Source organism: Fundulus heteroclitus, chromosome 24, assembly GCF_011125445.2.
Source record: "Fundulus heteroclitus isolate FHET01 chromosome 24, MU-UCD_Fhet_4.1, whole genome shotgun sequence".
NCBI classification, from domain to species: Eukaryota; Metazoa; Chordata; class Actinopteri; order Cyprinodontiformes; family Fundulidae; genus Fundulus; species Fundulus heteroclitus.
The window spans coordinates 25,711,956-25,731,508 of record NC_046384.1 but is presented as its reverse complement, the minus strand read 5'-3'; the positions used below and the strand labels follow the sequence as shown (position 1 = coordinate 25,731,508).

Sequence of the window (19,553 nt, the reverse complement as noted above, 5' to 3'; positions counted from 1 at the left end):
TAAGATGTTTCAAACACAATAGTCAATAGTTAGGCCATTTTTCTGATATACAGTCATGGTCAAAAGTATTGAGAATGATTCAAATGTTAATATTTACAAAGTCTACTGCTTCAGTTTTTATAACGGCAATTTGCATATACTCCAGAATGTTATAAAGAGTGATCAGCGTAACAGCAATTAATTGCAAAGTCAATATTTGCCTAGAAAATTAACTTTATCCCCCAAAACACATTTCAACGTCATTGCAGCCCTGCCTTAAAAGGACCAGCTAACATCGTTTCAGTGATCGCTCCATTAACACAGGTGTGGGTGGTGATGAGGACAGGGCTGGAGATCAATCTGTCATGATTAAGTAAGAATGATACCACTATACACTTTAAAAAGAGGCTGGTGCTTGGCATCATTGTTTCTCTTCTGTGAACCATGGTTATCTCTAAAGAAACACGTGCAGTCATCATTGCACTGCACAAAAGTGGCCTAACAGGAAAGAGAATCGCAGCTAGAAAGATTGCACCTCAGTCAACAATCTATCGCATCATCAAGAACTTCAAGGAGAGAGGTTCCATTGTTGCCAAAAAAGGCTCTAGGGCACCCAAGAAAGACCAGCAAGCGCCAGGACCGTCTCTTAAAAGTGTTTCAGCTGCGGGATCGGGCTACCAGCAGTGCAGAGCTTGCTCAGGAATGGCAGCAGGCAGGTGTGAGTGCATCTGCACGCACTGTGAGGCGGAGACTCTTGGAGCAAGGCCTGGTCTCAAGGAGGGCAGCAAAGAACCCACTTCTCTCCAGAAAAAACATCACGGGACAGACTGATATTCTGCAAAAGGTACAGGGAGTGGACCACTGAGGACTGGGGCAAAGTCATTTTCTCTGATGAATCCCCTTTCCGATTGTTTGGGACATCTGAAAAACAGCTTCTTCGGAGAAGACGAGGTGAGCGCTACCACCAGTCTTATGCCAACTGTAAAGCATCCTGAAACCATTCATGTGTGGGGTTGCTTCTCAGCCAAGGGAGTCGGCTCTCTCACAGTCTTACCTAAAAACACAGCCATGAATAAAGAATGGTATCAGAATGTCCTCCGAGAGCAACTTCTCCCAACTGTCCAAGAGCAGTTTGGTGATGAACAATGCCTTTTCCAGCATGATGGAGCACCTTGCTATAAAGCAAAGGTGATATCTAACTGGCTCAGGGAACAAAAGATTTTGGGTCCATGACCTGGAAAACTCCCCTGATCTTAATCCCATTGAAAACTTGTGGTCAATCATCAAGAGATGGGTGGATAAACGAAAACCTAGGAATTCTGACAAAATGCAAGCATTGATTTTGCAAGAATGTACTGCTATCAGTCAGGATTTGGTCCAGAAATTGACTGAGAGCATGCCAGGGAGAATTACAGAGGTCTTGAAGAAGAGGGGTCAACACTGCAAATATTGACTTGCTGCATTAACTAATTCTGTCATTAAAAGCTTTTGTTACTCATATGATTGCAATTGCATTTCTGTACATATGTGATGACATCTGACATATAAACATGAAAACTAGAGGGCAGCAGATCATGTGAAAATATAATATCTGTGTCATTCTCAATACTTTTGGCCATGACTGTACAATTGTTGGATAGTCCAGATGTTAAGTCTTATGCTCTTCACAATAACTGATTTGTACTTTTTAAAGGTACTCACTTTAAGAGAAAGCTATTCAGAACATGAACTTCTCACTCTAACTTTATGGATGTCACTGTATTGAATAGGGGGTTTTCAGCTGACGTCACGCTCACGTGACTACTCAGCGCGTCCGCCATATTGGGTGGCAGTCGTTTCGCACCGTTGACCTGCATTGTATGACGCCTTAGGCAGTATTGGAAGTGAACAATGGGGAAAACGTGTTTAATGGTTGGTTGCACGGCCCGTGGAGGTGGAGATCAACGCTTTCTATCGCCTACCAGCCGTAATAGTGAATCAGTGTGAAAAAAAAAAACAGCTGTCTGAACAACGCCGTCACCTATGGCTGACACGGATATCCAGGTCCGATTTGGACGGTGTTAAGCTGGAATACGCCAGAGTCTGCGGTGCTCACTTTGTCACAGGTAATTAACTGTTAAGTATTTAAAACATATAAGAAGAATATATTAATAATAGGGCTTGGGCGTTATGACTTATTACTTTCCGCGGCTGTCGTGTTGACTGCCTCCGCCGCCTCTACTGCCTATTACTACCGCGTACTGTACTCCCTCTCTCAGCCGTGTTTTAATTTGATTAATTTCACCTTAACTTGATTTCAACCATGGTAAACCGTTGCTGTATTGTGGGCTGTAACAGCGCAACACATGATCGCCATGGGAAAAACATAGAAACAGATTAATTTTCCACCGCTTTCCTGCCTGGAGGCGCAACCACGGAGAACAACTGTTAGCGATAACAAAGAGTCGTCGGCTCGCTTGGATCGCGGCTGTAAGTCGACCGAACATAACTTTCCACAGTATCCCGATGTCAATGAGAGTGTGTTCTAAACGTTTGAAACACATAGCAGCTAGTTAAAAGTACATTACATGCGCGAGTGGTTGTTAGCACTAACGGTTAGCATGAGCCAGAGCCCGGCTGAGCGCAGCTTACCTTTGAACGAGTTACAGAGATAAAGAGATCGTCGGCTCGCTTGGATCGCGGCTGTAAGACCGACCATAACTTTCCACAGTATCCCGATGTCAATGAGAGTGTGTTCTAAACGTTTGAAACACATAGCAGCAAGTTAAAAGTACATTACATGCGCGAGTGGTTGTTAGCACTGGCGGTTAGCAGCTACTGAACTAGCATGTGCCAGCCCGTCTGAGCGCAGCTTACCTTTGAACGAGTTGCTGTGTTCCCACTGTTTGCTGGCTTTATGATCTGCAGCTCCTACCGGCGCCAATACGGTAAATACAACTTAATTTTGCACTGGTCATTGTTCTGCTTAAATAATTAAAGCCACGAGCGGCGTCGATCGGCCTTGCAGCCAAGCGCCGGCGGGCGGTGCAACACATTTGCAACACATTTGCGTCGGATTGTTTACATTTTTACCATCTTATTAAAACTCACCCGTCCACGTATGATGGCGATTTCCTTGATGTACATAACCAGATGTGAACTGGTTGTGAGCCTCTAGATCCTTGTAAGCTCTCATTTCCTCAAGAGTGTGCAGAGGGTTTTCACTGAACACCAGGTAATGCACTATGTCGCCGTGCTCTACATTTGGCCAATCATCTGGATTACGGCTAAACAAGGCACCGTGGAGGGCATACGGGTCCATATGGTCGATCACGGAACATTTCCTCAGATATACGTCCTTATCTGGTCGCTCTAGCGTGCTGGCGTACTTATCCATTCGCGATACGATAATACGTGTAAGACAACTAGAGATAAGGAAGTGTGCCACCCAATATGACGGACCGGAAGTTGGCCAGTGACGTCAGTGAAAACACCCTATAGATGACTGGAAGAGCTCTACTTACTTGCTCTGGTTTGGCAGGGATCTGTGGCTATTGCTGGAGCAGTGGTTCGATGGCTGCAAGACAATCTTGGAATCATCTGCTCATCCGAAGAGCTTGGTACGTCCTCCATCAATCAAATCCAGTAGTATGTGTGCAACTTCTTCACTGTCTGGCGTTGTATAATTTTTTTTATCTATTTGCGTGATCTTTCCTGCTTTGTTTTTCTCATTTGCAGAGAAGTTGGCCGCATCAGTCGGAACCTCCTACGGCTGTTATTTTGTTCCTGCATTTTCTGGTCTCTATGCTCCGTACTGGGAGCCCAGTGCCAGAGGGTACGAGCAGCAACTTCTTTAAGTTTAATGTGGTTTTGCAGCAATCCTCATGACTTGAGTCCTCATATCTGTGTCACAGGATAATTTGTGGATTAACTCAATTTACTAACAAGAGACACCTGGCATTTGCTGCACTGGAAGCCGTCTGTTTCCAGACACGAGAGGTAAGCTAGAAAAATCCCAGAAAATTTTAAACATGGGAATTTGTGTACTTATGTGTGTCTGGATGCAGATACTGGACGCCATGAATCAGGATAGCGGCATCCCTCTAACTCAGCTGCAGGTTGATGGAGGAATGACTTCCAACAAACTGCTGATGCAGCTGCAGGCTGACATTCTCTGCATCCCTGTCGGTGAGAGAAACTTATGTTTGAGTGATCAGAGTCACAGCAACCTACAAGCAAAAACTGTCAACGAGGTTGAGAAATATTAAACAAACTGCTTCTGCAGCTCTGAGTTTGTTGGGATTTTTTAAAAAAGTGTTTGGGTTAGATTGGGGCTTATTAATGACTGTTGGACAAGATAAATTTTGCTTCTTGAAACCATCTATATTATGGCCAATCCACAAAATATAACTATAGTGGATGAAAATACATTTAAAGACCACAACAATATTTATTAGTATGAAAAAAACACTTATCGGAAACATTTGAGAGTTGCTGAGTCAGGTTCTGTTTCTCTTTGAGACCTAAATTTAAAGATTCCTTTATTTTCTCTAGTTTCTGTAACTTTCTGGACATTTAAGTACAAGATTATCAAATTAACCCCCCCCCCCTTTTTTTTTTTTTTTTACTCATCTCTGCCTGCTTGGACGCTTTTTATTCTGCTCCCTGCTTGCTTCAATTTTCCTGCGTTTATCTTATCTCCTTTTTATCTCTTAGCCAAAACAAGAGAAAGTTGGATTTATTTATATTTTTTTTCCTGTGTGGACTATTTTAGTTTTTGGCTAATCCACACAAAATCCCTCTTTACATTCCAGAGGAGTTAGAAAAACATCTAAGGAAAAACGCCCCAAAGAAGCGTACCACTCAGACTGTTGCATGCCCAGTGCGAAGCAGTGATGGTTTGGGCTGCCATATCATGGCATTCCCTTGGCCCCATACGTGTGCTAGATGGGTGCGTCACTGCGTGGACTTGTTGTTGATTTTTATAATAAAAAGATTTCCCTTTTACACAACATTATGAATAACCTCAGAGTTTAAGAAAAGTATTTGCAATTTCAACAGTACTTTTACTCAGTTAAACATTTATTTAAGTGCATTATGCATAGGAACTGGTCACAGTGATTGTAAGATGTTGAAAAACATTTATTCACCGTAGCACTTTATTTTGAAGCGGCGGGCTGGGATGACGTCATCGGTTGAAATTAAAATTCATAATATCTCCGAAACCAAAGCAGCACAAACGATAATTTTAACGGCACAAACCTGCACAAACGAAGCACTAAAAAAAGTAGCCCAGTTTGATCGGATTCGAAGCAAAATGGGGAGATGGTGAATTCTGGATGACCTTAACAAATATTCTTTAATATCTTCAAAACCAAAACAGCACAAACGCTAATTTTAATGGCACAAACCTGCACAAACGAAGCATTAACCATTCTGTCTATTTAACAGAGTTTTTTCTGTGGGTGGGGTGTCAGCTTCACCCGGCTCTTTACCTGCAGCGGAGGAGAGATCGCGCTGCTGTTAGGCTTTTACATGTAGCATATAGCTCAGTGGCGTGCAGCCTAGCCACTGCATTTCTACCATAATATAAAACCGACATTAAATAAACGACTCACCGTCACGTAGTTGCAAGAAAAACACCCAATGGAACACCCTTCGTCTGGGTAAATTGGACTTGATTCAACAATATCCTTCAGTAATTTAGGAAAAACGGCAGCACAGCACAGCACAGCAAGCAATAGCAGCCACAAGACGGAGGAGTTCACCTCTGACCCGGAACTCAAAGAGTACTGCTTGTTGTCTGTTCACACAGCGCCACTCGTGGACAGTATAGGAACTGCAGGAACGAAGTACGTCTTTTTCAGTAATCATTGTTGAATGATGATAATGCATTTTTCTAGCGATGATTTCTGTCACGAGGACATAATGCAGTGTTGTGCTGGCAGCCATCCCAACTAATAAAAATAAGATTTAAGATTAAAATAGTACATTATAGTAGTAAAATAAATACAATTATTGTGGTTTAAGGACAAGTTTGGTACCTGCATTAAGGTTAATTTCAAAAGGTACTTGTCATTTTCAGACTAAAAAACATTCTAAAAAGATGTTCTAATTCAGTGAATATGACTGGATATTTAAACAGAAAATAATAATGAAATTAATTATTCTTTCAACTAGCAGTTTTTGAGTATGACTAAAATTCAAGGCAGTGAAGGAGGGTAACTGATAAGTGATGGCTGATGGTGGAGAGCTTGCAGGCCTGGCTTCGGTGGAGAAGCAGCAAACAACTGTGGCAGGAAATGCGACTTTCATTTCAATGCAATGCAATGCAAAACTGGAGAACAGTAGAAATCAGTAGAGTGAGAAAAACTGGCCCTGATGTCCTCCAGTAGCCTAAGCCTGATTGTAGGATGTCCCTGAACTCTCGTTACATTACAAAGTTTACAATAATAAGGAGAGCCAGCGAAATGCTTGAGGCAGGATTATACAGGAAAAGGAGGAGATTAAGTATAATATAAAATAAATTAATAAACAATACATAAAATACTTTAATGTTTTCTTAAAACGTCTGAATACAAACTGTCCCAAAACATGTTAAATAAATTCCTTTATCATCATTCATTTATACCAGTTGTTCAAGTTATTTAATTGTTACTTGTAAAAAAAAAATATTATTGTAAATTAGAAATGTCCCATGCTCCTGAATGCAACTTTCTGACGCTCGGGAACGCATCACACTGGTCTGAGAACGCAGCGCGGAGTAGAGGCACGTTACTGCTTAAGACAAAGCTTTGCCGTTTGTAAAACTCATGTCGGCTGGCACGGTTTATTGTTCTGTGTGAATGACAACAGACCACAACAAATGAGGCTGCTAATGAGCCAACAGCCAACAGGAGAAGGTCTGCATCGAAGCAGCATGGAAAATTGGTGTTATTAAAACATGATTAAATACTTCAATGTAGCATGAAAAAATAAAATATGTGAATAAAAAAGTTAAAGGCATGAGGTGAACTGTATTGATTTAAATTGAAAAATCGTTTTTTAAAGCCAAAGGGAAATGAAATATTGGGTGAAAATGTAATTCTCTAAAATTGGCACAGCTTGGATTCGAACTTTCGATCTTCTGCTTTGCAGCCCGACACCTAACCCACTCGACCAAAACACCAGTGTCGTGCTCAGCCGAGCTTTATTGAGAGGTCAATTGTGTTAAGAAGTGTTTTTTGCAAATTTTGTTCTATAATAATAATAATAATAATAAAGAAACCCTTATTAGGTGCATAGCATAAGGCCTCCGCCATGCATTTTCAATGCATAGGCGGGCGCCTAATAAAGAAATCCTTATTGGGTGCATAACATAAGGCCTCCGCCATGCATTTTCAATGCATAGGCGGGCGCCTAATAATAAAGAAATCCTTATTGGTGCACAACATAAGGCCTCCGCCATGCATTTTCAATGCATAGGCGGGCGCCTAATAACTAGAAAAATTTCTGAAGAAATTTAGCAAGGCGCCTGCCACTTGGTGCGTACCGTACCGTCAGAATTAGCAACAGGAAGCAACACTGCGAATTTCAGGTTCCTACGGTCTTCACAGCCCTCGCAGCGGCCGTTGAAAGGTGCCATGTTAAGTCAATGGACCTCCTAGGAGCCTCTTGCTAGCAGCGTTGTCATGGAGACTCACTGACAGCTGCAGCCCTCTCTGTCTGTAAAGGCAGAAGAACTCTGGCTAAGCAGCAGTTGGTAGGACCTTCCTAAAGCTATTTCCGGTTAGCAACATGCTAACGGTTAGCTGCTAGCATGGCTATGTTCAGTATCACTGGGTGATGTTACTCTGTTAGTTTGGTTGAAATCCTGTACTGAGAAGTGCCTAAAAAGGGAGAAAATCCTAAAATTCACCAAATCTGTCAAGCAGAAGTTTGTACAGGCTTCCTAGAGCTACTTCCGGTTAGCAACATGCTAACCGTGAGCCGCTGAGATGGTTGTGTTTGGTATCACTGGGTGAGTGTACTCTGTTAGTTTGGTCCAAATCCTGTACTGGGATGAGCCTCAAATAGGGAGAAAATACGTCATTTATAACGTTGCCATGGTAACTCAAAATGGCGGGTGGTACAAAAAAATACTTCATGGGATCAGCACACATGTTTTAATATACACACTGTGGGGATTATAATATAAAACTCTTAAGTCCCCCACACTGGGAATCGATCCCATGACCTCTTGCATGCAAAGCCTGTACTTTCCATCTGAGCTATACTTGTGTAGCGCCATTTCCCACATGTGGGTGGTGCTGTATTGGCCAATTGGGTCCTGTCTGGTTATCATGCCAGCTCCTGTTGGAAGCATAGGCCCAATAGGAAAGCATGTGAAATCCCAAATGGGACAGAAAACTGATACATGGCTGAAAGTCACATGAAAATTTTAAAATGTTAAGAGGAAGTGACTGTGCGAATTTCAGATTCCTACAATAATTACAGCCGCTGCAGTGGGTCGTCGAAAGTTGCTATTGTATCCCAATGGAGCTTCTCCCTCTGTCCCTCAGAGTTCCGTCGTCATGGAAACTCACTGACACAGCTGCAGCGGGCAATTATATAGAAGTGCAGACACTTTGTGTCAGAGACTGCCTATTGGGTTATAATGGAGAACTTTGCCTCGAACAACGCTTCATATCTCCTGATCTATAAATGGTAGAGACGTAATTTTTTCTGCATTTAGTTCATAACGGATACGGGAAGAAGACAAGCTATCAGTTTTTGCTGGAAAAAGTTTAATAAAGGCGTAAAAAATTATGATATAAAGGAGATTTTTATGGATTTTCAGAAATCCTCTAAAAACGGTCCCAAACAAATCGCTGTAGCTCAAAAAGTATAATAGATATCAAAATAATTCTTTCACCATGAGTATCAGCAGGCTTTTGGGGACCATGAAGCTCATTTTTATGTTTGTACAAAAATCGGTGTAGACACAGCGACGATGTAAACAAGTGGTTGATGTGGGAAAATGCAGCTCCAAAGCGTTTTTAGGATTTTGCACATTCGCTACTCCCGAACAAATTGTTCCTGCGGAAAAACCGTAACAGTTATCCACAAAATTCATTTTTTGTGAGTGCTAGAAGGGTTGGGACATTCATGTGTGAAAGTCTCATGCCTGTACATAAAACGGTTTAGGAGTAGCGACGATGCGAAAACGTGTGTTTTGGATTTTCAGACGTCATTTTTCAAAACCGCTCCATAGGAAATGAATGGGGGAGGTTTCGGGTTTGTGTCGATCTGAGGTGATTTGCGAAAAATCTATAAATGCCACACCAATGAGGGTTACATTTCCCGAATCCTGACAAAAATACCTACGTTTTGATGTATAATTTGTCTACGTAGAGTGAAAATTGAGCGAGTAGGCTCAAGTTGTTCGGAGTTTTGAAATTTTTAAAAAAGCTAGAGTGGGCCACTCTGGCAGTTGAAGAATTCCGTCATTGACTTTCATTATAAACGATGATTTCGCTGATTTTTGGACATGAGCTTTGAGGAGTAACTGTGAAGAGACGATAAAAGATATCCACATGCAATTTTCACTTCTGAGTAGGTCACAGATATATCTACAAACTGGAAGTTAAACGGTGTTTGTAGGTGAAAGCATGACGATACAGTACAGCTTTGAAAATTGTCATTTTGAGGCTTTTTTGAGGCTTTCTTTCTACCCGACTCCATTGATTAATATGGGTTTTTTGGGCGGTGGTTTTTCACTTATTGCGTTGCCATGGTAACTCGAAACCCCAATAAAAGTAGTAGCACACTATTCCCGACCGAGCCGCACGTTTTGGTACCTATATCGTGGGGGTGCACGCTACGGTTCGGGCCGCATTAATCGTGGAATAATAAAGAATAATAAAGAGTCCGTTTAGAGGTGAATAGTAATAGGCCCTGCCCATGCATTTGCATTGGGAGGCAGTGCTGTGCAAAGCACAGCACTGCCTCCTCATTGCACATGCAAGGCAGGCGCCTAATAAAAATAAAAATAAAGAAACCCTTATTAGGTGCATAGCATAAGGCCTCCGCCATGCATTTTCAATGCATAGGCGGGCGCCTAATAAAGAAACCCTTATTAGGTGCATAGCATAAGGCCTCCGCCATGCATTTTCAATGCATAGGCGGGCGCCTAATAAAGAAACCCTTATTAGGTGCATAGTATAAGGCCTCCGCCACGCATTTTCAATGCATAGGCGGGCGCCTAATTACAGAATCCTGAGGATTATCAGGTGAGGCTCAGGCTGGAGCCAGAGAAAGAAAAAGATGTTCAGATTGGTCACACCTCCACAACCTGAAAATAAAAGTTATTTCCTGATTGTTTCACATTCAGCAGGTAAACATGCTCACGGCAACACACCTCAGCTCCCTGCAGCCCACACCGTCGGTTTCCCTGTTCCTGTCTGAATATGCGCTAAAACCGCATCTTAAAAATTAACTGCATCTATCTGAATCACAATGAAAAGTATTACAGCTCTGTGCGTGAGCATAGTCAAGAAACTGTCTGCCACCAAGTTTCCCAGCAGCAGCAGCGGGACTTGTCACCGGTTCAGTCGAGGCACCATGGGCAGCAGTTTGCAGGTGCTGCGCGATTGATAGAGAGACCGCGTCAATCAATTTAATCTTGTAAATAAAACTTTCGGCTCGAATTCAATTTTCCTTCGACTGACGTAAACGACGAGAAGAGAGATGGAGACAGTTTATGACTGCCGCTCATTTTCTTCTGCCGCATCTATTGCAATTCTGTCCTCTGTTGCCCCCGATTCCTCACTCTCTTGGTTCCTCTCCTCCTTCATCACTAACTTTGACCTTAGATGTCTTGCCTGCATGAGTTTCCCCGATTTCAGCCAATTGAGCATATTTGCAAGAATGAATGAAGTAGAAGTTATGAGGGATTGCAGCAAAGCCATGTACAATGCAGATGACTCTTCCTGTGGCTCTACGGTTCCCCAGGAGTGAATGCTGCTTGTCGGGACTTTGATGCAATCAACTGGTTTCCTTATATAGGAAATTTTTGACCAATCTGTATAATCTGACCCAATCTGTATAATATGATTGAACTTGACTTTGTAAAGTGCCTTGAGATGACATGTTTCATGATTTGGCGCTATATAAATAAAATTGAATTGAATTGAATTGAATAGAGGCCACAAGCTAGGTGCGCATATACAGCACAATGCGTTGAAGACGATAACTTCCTTTATATTTCATCTTAAAATGAGGCGTAGAAGAAGACTTCTTGTAAATAAATACATTTTCGAGTGAATACATTTTAGTTATTTATTAAATTTACAGTTTTTGATTTTAATTTTTACAAAGGAAATATTTATTTGTGCGTCTTTATGGTATGGGGAAAAAAACTGTCAGACTTCCATTACATTTTTCATCTCGCGCCCCCCCGTAGCGTCAGCTCGTGCACCCCTCAGATATCATTCACTTCATTGTTCCAATTAAAGTGAAGGTTGTTTCTGGGAAGAAAAAAATGTCAGTGGAGAAGTGCTCCAGCAGTTAAAAGTTAAAAATGGGAGTGTCGAAAAGCTGAACGCAGGTGGAGAAAGACTAGACTCCAGGTTCACTATGACATCTATAAAGAGAGACCTTACCGATATAACTTAAAACTGAAAAATGCAAGGGAATCTTTCTTCTCTGAGATCATCAACAAAAACATCAATAATACTCGTGCCTTATTTGCTACAGTCGACAGGTTAACAAATCCTCCGGTGTCTGTTACTTCTGAATTTCACTCTACCAGGGCCTGCAACAAATTTCTTAACTTTCTTTCTTGAGAAAATCTCAAAGATTAGAGGGGCAGTCTGTATTATGAAATTCAGAACCAAAGCTGTCTCCAACTAGAACTTATCTTGACAAAATGTCCCAATTCAGCCAAATAAACTACAAAAGCTTAGAAGAAATCGTTCACCAGCTAAGTTTCTCCTCCTACTGCCGCAATGTTTTACCCGCAGCTGTCTTTAAGAGGGTTTTGCCTGTCATAACGTCTGATTTGACTCGGATAATAAAAGTGTCTCTTCTGTCAAGTGCGTTCCCCTGTCTCTAAAAACAGCAATTATCTGTTGTAAAAGAACAATTTAGACAAAATACTACTATATCACTATAGTCCCATCTCAAACCTCCCTTTTATCAATAAGATTATTAAAAAAAGATCTGTTTCAACAATTAAGTTCCATTTTAACTATGACCAACCGCTTTGCAAACTGGAATGCAAACTGAACTGAACTGAGCCAGACACAACCGGACCGCGCTAAATGCAGACCAGTACCATGTGTGGGCTCGGCCTGGTTTTTCCCTGGCTTGGTTCTCCAATAACAAAGAGCACATGAGCAGACCGCGTCATCTCCTTACAGCCAGCTGACATTTCAGACATTCATAAAAATACTAGCTTCCCTACCGCAATCCCAATACAGAGGCCTTTAGTCCTCGACGCGGTTGACCCGGGTTCGAATCTGACCCGCTGTCCACCTGTTTAAAAATTTTGTATTTTAAGGTTGTCACAAAAATCAAAAGAAAAATGCCTCAACGTCGTGCCACCTAGCAATTTTCAAAGGACCCTTTGCTATTCACTTACTTCATCGTAGAGACATGAGATTTGTTACAGTTGTAGAGCTCAAGAAGACGCTCAGAATTTACAATTAATGTCATACAGGAAGTTGGCCATTTTAGATTGAAGGTCTGATTTTTTTTTTGAAACTTTATTTTTATTTAGTTTTAACAAGTAGATATACAAATACAGAACACTGCAAAACAAGAGGGCTAGGGCAGGTGACATTCACCAATACCGATATAAAATATTACATTTCCATAACTATTACAAAGTATTAAGTCCAGAATCAGGAACCAAAGAACCAAAAATATGTGATCAGGTAAGAAACCCCATTTTCTCGCTCAGGTGGTGCAGAGTCCCACAAATCACTGTTCATCGCCTCTGACAATAAAGCATTCCCAACGTTTCCAGAGTTTTTCTCCTTTCTCCTTTTTAAGTCGTATTGCAAATGTCAACATCTCCATGTCGTGAATCATATTTATAATATTCACCAGGAGTTTCAAAGAGGGGGGGCCTGGTTGAAGCCAACACTTAGTGACCGCTTTCTTGCTGGCGACCATAATTATATTCAGCAGGTATGTATCCCCTTTGCTAAGTCCCTCAGGGAGCATTCCAAGATACAGAACAGTGAATGACAAGTCCAGATTTATACCCAAAACTTTATATATTAGGCGATGTACATCCTTCCAAAAAGTCTGTAACTCCGTACAGTCCCAAAAAACATGGTAGTGGCCTACCGCAGTCACACCGCACCCCCTCCAGCACGGAAGCTGTAACCCGCCCATCTGAGATCTCTGCTTCGGCGTGATGAAAAATCGGGTTAGATTCTTCCACGTGAAATCGCGCCATATCAGAGAATTTGTGGTCGACAGGGAGCCCCTCCAAATTTGCATCCATGCCTCTGACGTAATTATCATGCCTGCTTCCTTTTCCCATCGCTCTTTTATATAGTCTGCTGAGTTTTTATTCATGGATCTTAAATTTCTATAACATTTGCCCGTAATTCCTCTTATACTTTTACCAGCATATGAATCAATAAAAAGTTGTATTATGCCTGGAATTGTCTCCAAGTCAGAAATTTTCATTTCCTTTCTTAGGAAACTACGGACCTGTAAGTAGCGATAAAAGTCCTCTCTACTCACCTCATAGGTCTGGCATAGCTCCTCAAATTTCATTAATACCCCGTCTTTAACTATAGTGCAGAATGCGGTGACTCCCTCTCTTGCCCACCTTCTATATTTATGATCTATCGATGCTGGGAGGAAATGCGGGTGATACGCAGGCCAACTCAACAGCCCTATCTGTCTGTGAAGATTAAACTTTCTGACCAACCCTGCCCATACCTTCAAGGAGAAGCTTAGGCACAGATTTTGCAACTGATATACCTGGGACAATCCGTCCAGACAGCCCAGTACTGACTGTGCAGGGAAGTTCAGCAAGGAGAGTTCAATGTCTTTCCATTTAGCCTCATAGGCCGGGCTACACCAGCGTACCAGGGGTCCACACTGGGCCGACATGTAATAATCCGCCAGGTGGGGTAGACCCATACCCCCCCCATCCCTAGGCAGCTGCAGGGTCGAGTATCTCACTCTTGGCCTTTTATTGTTCCAAATAAACCTTGAGAGGTGTTTATCCCATTCCCTAAATTGTTTTACTGGGACCTCCACAGGGAGTGCGTGAAATATATACAGTATTCTCGGGAGGACATTTATCTTTATTGCACGGATTCTGTTACCAATGTCTAGGGGAAGCAGGCTCCATCTGGCCAGGTCCTCATATATTTTCTTATTTATGCATTTGTAATTAACGTCATATAATTGAGTTAAATCTTTTGTTAATATGATCCCCAAGTATTCCACTTGTGATTGATTCCAATTAAATTGGTAGCTATTTATTAACCGTTTCGATGGGCTAAAATTGAAAGTCAAAATTTTAGTTTTTTGCATATTAAGTTTATATCCGGAAAGTTTGCCGTATGATTCCAGAATATCCATGAGCACTGGAGTACCAGATTCAGGGCTTTTAATTATTACTAAAAGATCATCCGCATATAGACATATCTTGCTCTCCACACTCCCTATCGTCACCCCCTCCAAACCAGACTCCTCCCTAACAACCTGAGCTAGTGGTTCAATAAAAAGATTAAAAAGTAATGGACTTAAGGGGCAACCCTGTCTACATCCTCGTTGTAGTGTTATTTGATTTGAGAGACTTCCGTTAATTTTGATTCTTGCTTTTGGTGAAGAATATATAGTTTTTATGCAGCGAATGAATCCCTCACCAAATCCAAATCTCTTCATTACCTCAAACAAAAATTCCCACCCTACAGTGTCATACGCCTTCTCGGCATCTAAGCTGAAAAGGACTGCACTTGATTTTTCTTTGATTATGTGGTCAATAACATGAATGGCCCTCCTTATACAATCATGCGTTTGTCTATTACCAATAAAACCTGTCTGATCCTCATCTATCAAAAAAGGCATCAGGGTACTTAATCTCTTAGCTAGTATTGCAGCATATAGTTTATAGTCTATATTTAACACACTAATTGGTCTATATCCTTTTGGGTCCGTTCTGTCCTTCCCCACCTTTGGTATGACTGAAATAAAAGCCTCTTGCCATGACGGTGGGAGAGAGCCCCCTCCCAGAGTGTAATTAAAGGAGGCCTTCAATAGTGGGGCAACAGAATCCTTCATAGCCTTATACCACTCAGGAGGAAACCCATCACAGCCTGGTGATTTGCCGGTCTTAAGATGTGATATCCCCCAGTCAACTTCCCCAGTTGATATTTCTGCCATCAACTTGTCATTTTGGTCTTTTCCTAAAGATGGGAGATCCAATGAGTTAAGGAATTTTTGAGTTATTTGATTATCCATTTTGTCCGGCTGTGTATATAGGGATGCATAATACCCTTCAAATACGTTCTGAATTTCATCAAGTTTATTCGATATATTGTTAGTCCTTGGGTTTCGAATCTTATAAATCGTGTTTTCCGCTTGTTGCTTCCTAAGCCTCCACGACAGCACCTTAGCAGCTCTAGGTCCTGCATCATAATATCTTTGTCTCATATATTTAAGTTTTTTTTCTATTTCTTCACTTAAAATTTTGTGGATCTCCTGTTTAATAGGCCTCATGTCCTCCAGTAAGGATGGGCTCTTATTAATCGAATGCTGCTGCTCCAATCTTTTCAGGTTTTCCTGCAAGTCTGTTAACTTCTTCATTCTACTCTTCTTCAAATTCGAACATTTTGCAATTATTTTACCCCTCATATATGCCTTAGCCGCATCCCACAGAATTGCAGGGCTAACTGTACCGTTGTCATTGAATTCTAAATACCTTTTAAATTCTTCTGTCATTTCAGTTTTGAATGCAGCGTTATTTAGTAAGCTTGTGTTAAGCCTCCATAGAGTATTTTTAGCATGCCTAATCAAATTAATTTTCATACTTAGACCAGAATGATCAGAGATGTCTCTTTGGCCTATTATACAATCTTTTACTCTGTGAAGGTCTCTATTAAACATAAAAAAATAGTCAATTCTTGTATGCACATTATGCCTAGCAGAGTAAAAAGTAAATTCCCGGTCATGTTTTTGCAAATATTTCCATACATCTATAAGTCCCAATTCTTGAATAAGTTTTTTAAATTGCTTTTCTAAGTGAGTCCTTCTTCGTTCTCTGCTAGTTGTATCCATCTTTGGATTTAGGAGTAAGTTAAAATCTCCTGCACATATACATGTGCCAGTTGCTTCCGTGGCCACAAGACTAAGTACTTCCTTAAAAAAATCCACCTCACTACCAGGAGGTGCATATATATTACATAAAGTGACCTCTTCCTGCTCCAACCTCCCCTTCACCAACACAAATCTTCCCTCTTTATCTATGTGTTCTGAAATAAGATCAAATCTGATATTGTTGGATATTAGAATAGCCACCCCTCTTTTTTTCCCCGATCTGTGGGAAGCAAAATATGTCTTTCTATAACCCAATTTCTTAAGTTTCTCATGTTCATCATTAGATAAATGTGTCTCCTGTAAAAAGCCAATACCCACCTGCTCTCGCTTAAGCTTTGAAATAATCTTACTTCTTTTTATGGGATTCTTTATACCATTCACATTCAAAGTCAATACATTATGGGACATATCCTCCAGACATCAACATGTTTTTACCCACCTGTAAACCAACACTCCCAGCCCTCAGAACACACAACAACCAAAAATACTTGGAAAGAAAACTTAACATAACAATGAACAGGTCTTCCCAAATAAGAGGAACCCTTATCCCTCGTGTTGTAGGGGAAACTGCCACTACGTGGGGCCCCTACTTAGTTGCCTACTTAAAGAAAGGAAACTGAAAAAGCTAATCTAAGAGTCACCTGCATCGATCTTTCATCATCCTGGGAGGGAGTCATAAGGCCCGTTTACACTACACTTTTTTAACCGAGCCGAGACCAGTCCGAGCTCGGTAACCGAGATAATTCTTGTGTGTAAATGGTCAGCAGACTGAACCAGACCGCGCTAACGATAACCGGACCGCGCTAACTGCAGACCAGTTCATCACCAGGTCTCGGACTGGTTTTTTTTAGCCCGGTTCCCTGATAACGAGGAGCGCATGAGCAGACCGCGTCATCTCCTTACAGTCAGCTGACTGTCCGCGGGTTTCCCGGCGTGTCTGGCTGCACGTCCCGATTCACACTCCATTCAGACAAATTTCAGACATTCATAATAATACTAGCTTCCTTACCGTGCCACACGGTTTCCAGTGATGACTCTGCTTATGAACCTCAGCGTCTGTTGTTGTTTCCCGCGTCTGTAAATCCTTATTAGACGTTCATTTGTCTTATCCACGTCCCAAAAGCCGACTCTATGTCTAACAATAACATCCTGAATGTTGCGGGTGCCGCCATTTTGATTTGCTCGGTCCCGCCTTCAATCCCAAAGAGCTGCAGTACCGCAGATCGCCACTAGGGGGCGAGGAGCAACCAAGGAACAAATAACCGAGATAACCCTTGTGTGTAAACGGCTGCAATTATCTCAGTTAACTGGACCAAGCTCGGACCGGTCTCGGCATGGCTCGGTTTTTAGGTGTAGTGTAAACGGGCCTATAGTCCCCACCATATTCCTGTGCAGAACCGATCACCCAGAGCTTTTAAGTAGTACTGATCAGCCAGCCCGAGGGGCTAGCTGTTGGTTTCCTCGGTAGGGAGAAGAAAAAAGATTACTCATCAACAACGACGTCCTCTCCGCCCGGTCGCTGGAAAGCCCTCAGCTTTTCCCGTGCATTCTCTCGCAGGCCCGGCGCGCTCCCTCCGCGTCGCGGTCCAACCACATCCACCGGTAGAAGGTTGTTGATCATCTCCGCCGTGATAACTTTAGGTCTGTTTGCGCACACCGGTCCCACTGTAAATCCGCGTCTCCGCAGGTCCAGGGCTGCCTCCTCCGCGCTGTTGTAGATGGTCATGCCGGAGTCGAAGTGCACACGCATTTTAGTCAGCGGGGTTTGGAACCGAATAGCATTTTCCTTGAGCGCCTTCTTAACTGGAGCATATTCTCTCCTCTTCAGCTGTATACTTTCGGCATAATCATGGTCGAAGAATATGCGATTTCCTGTATATGTATAGGCTTTCTCCACGCCGCGCGGAGGACTTGTTCTTTAACATTAAATTTCAGGAAGCGAACCACCGTGGATCTAGGTGGGGCACCAACCGGGGGCTGCGCGCTCAACGCTCTGTGGGCTCTCTCTATCCCCAGGCTCTTCTCGCTGCCTAAATCCAAGCCGTCCCCGAGTTCAGTTTTAAGCATGTTTTCCACGTACCTCAGCATCGAGGTACCCTCCGCATTTTCAGGAATGCCGTATATCCGCAGATTATTCCGGCGTGAGCGCCCTTCCAAATCCGTAACTTTCTCCCGGAGCAATTTCTGTTCACTCAGCAACTGGACAATAGCATCTCTCACTCCACAGTCCCATCTCTCTTCCTTCGCCATGCCTTTCTCAATCTCTCCAAGGCGCTTAGCTAGCTCCTCTGTCTTGTTGATAGCGGTGCTAACCTGTTGATTTATTTCAGACGTCATTTCGTTCAAGAGGTCTTTCATTTCTTCTTTCACGCTCATTTTCACTTGCGCTAACTCCTTTCTCAGTTCTAATTTGAGGTCTCGCATGCCGTCCGCCACTACTTCACCCACCACCTGCCTCAGTGAGCTAATTGTAACAGGCAAGGTCTCATCCGCCATCTTCTCTCCTTCTTCGACCGGATGGGTTCCGCAAACTTTGCTTTCATGTCGTGCTTCTGGATTCCGAGACTGGACTCGTCCCTTCTTGCTTTTATCCCCGCTCATTCTTCTTGAGAAAAAGTAACTTTTGACGAGTCAGTACCTTGAATTAGGGGGTCTTTTGTAGCTATCGATGCAGAGCCTCTGTTTTATGCTGCCTACCTGGTCGCCATTACCCGGAAGTCCATTGAAGGTCTGATTTTGACCCAATTTTTGACGTTTATAGCATTGCTATTTGATCGAACTACTCCTAGAGATTTTGAGCGAGTGGCTTTAAACTCGGGTAGTCTGATCATAAGGCATGGCCAATTAAAAGTTATCAAAACGGTGAGTTTTTGAGCATGGTGAAGGGGAGTTAGCAGGGGTCAAAGTTCACCTACTCGCCATGAAACACAAAACTGTTATATTTCATACACAAAAACTCACAGAGCCACCAAACTTTCAGTAATTGATCACCATCAGGTCTCCTATAATATCCAATGGTCAAATGATGACATTGCTTAGGCCACGCCCCCTGACAACAGGAAGTGTCATGTTTTGCTGTAAACGGTCGCTATGTTACCCCTCTGAGCTAATCAACATGAAACTGTGTCCAGTGACAGAAGACATGTTGGTGTGTTGTGGATTGAAGGCCCAACTGGATGCGATGGAGCAGAGGGGCGTGGTGGCGTGGGGAAGTCACCTCAAATGCCACTGCCATATGTCCAGACTTCCATAGGATATTGACACATTTAATGAAAAGTAACTTAAAA

General features: G+C 42.4%; 1 protein-coding gene across 7 annotated transcripts in view; it reads left to right on the top strand.

The window, feature by feature from the left end:
* The window catches only part of gk (glycerol kinase), a 118,524-nt gene that overhangs the window by 42,972 nt on the left and 55,999 nt on the right, over window positions 1-19,553 (top strand). For all 7 annotated transcript variants that reach the window (XM_036128088.1, XM_036128085.1, XM_036128084.1 and 4 more), the window contains 4 exons: window positions 3,500-3,578; window positions 3,697-3,793; window positions 3,873-3,957; window positions 4,026-4,146. In XM_036128088.1, the coding sequence (XP_035983981.1) occupies window positions 3,500-3,578; window positions 3,697-3,793; window positions 3,873-3,957; window positions 4,026-4,146 (382 nt within the window). The remainder of the gene's footprint in view (window positions 1-3,499; window positions 3,579-3,696; window positions 3,794-3,872; window positions 3,958-4,025; window positions 4,147-19,553) is intronic.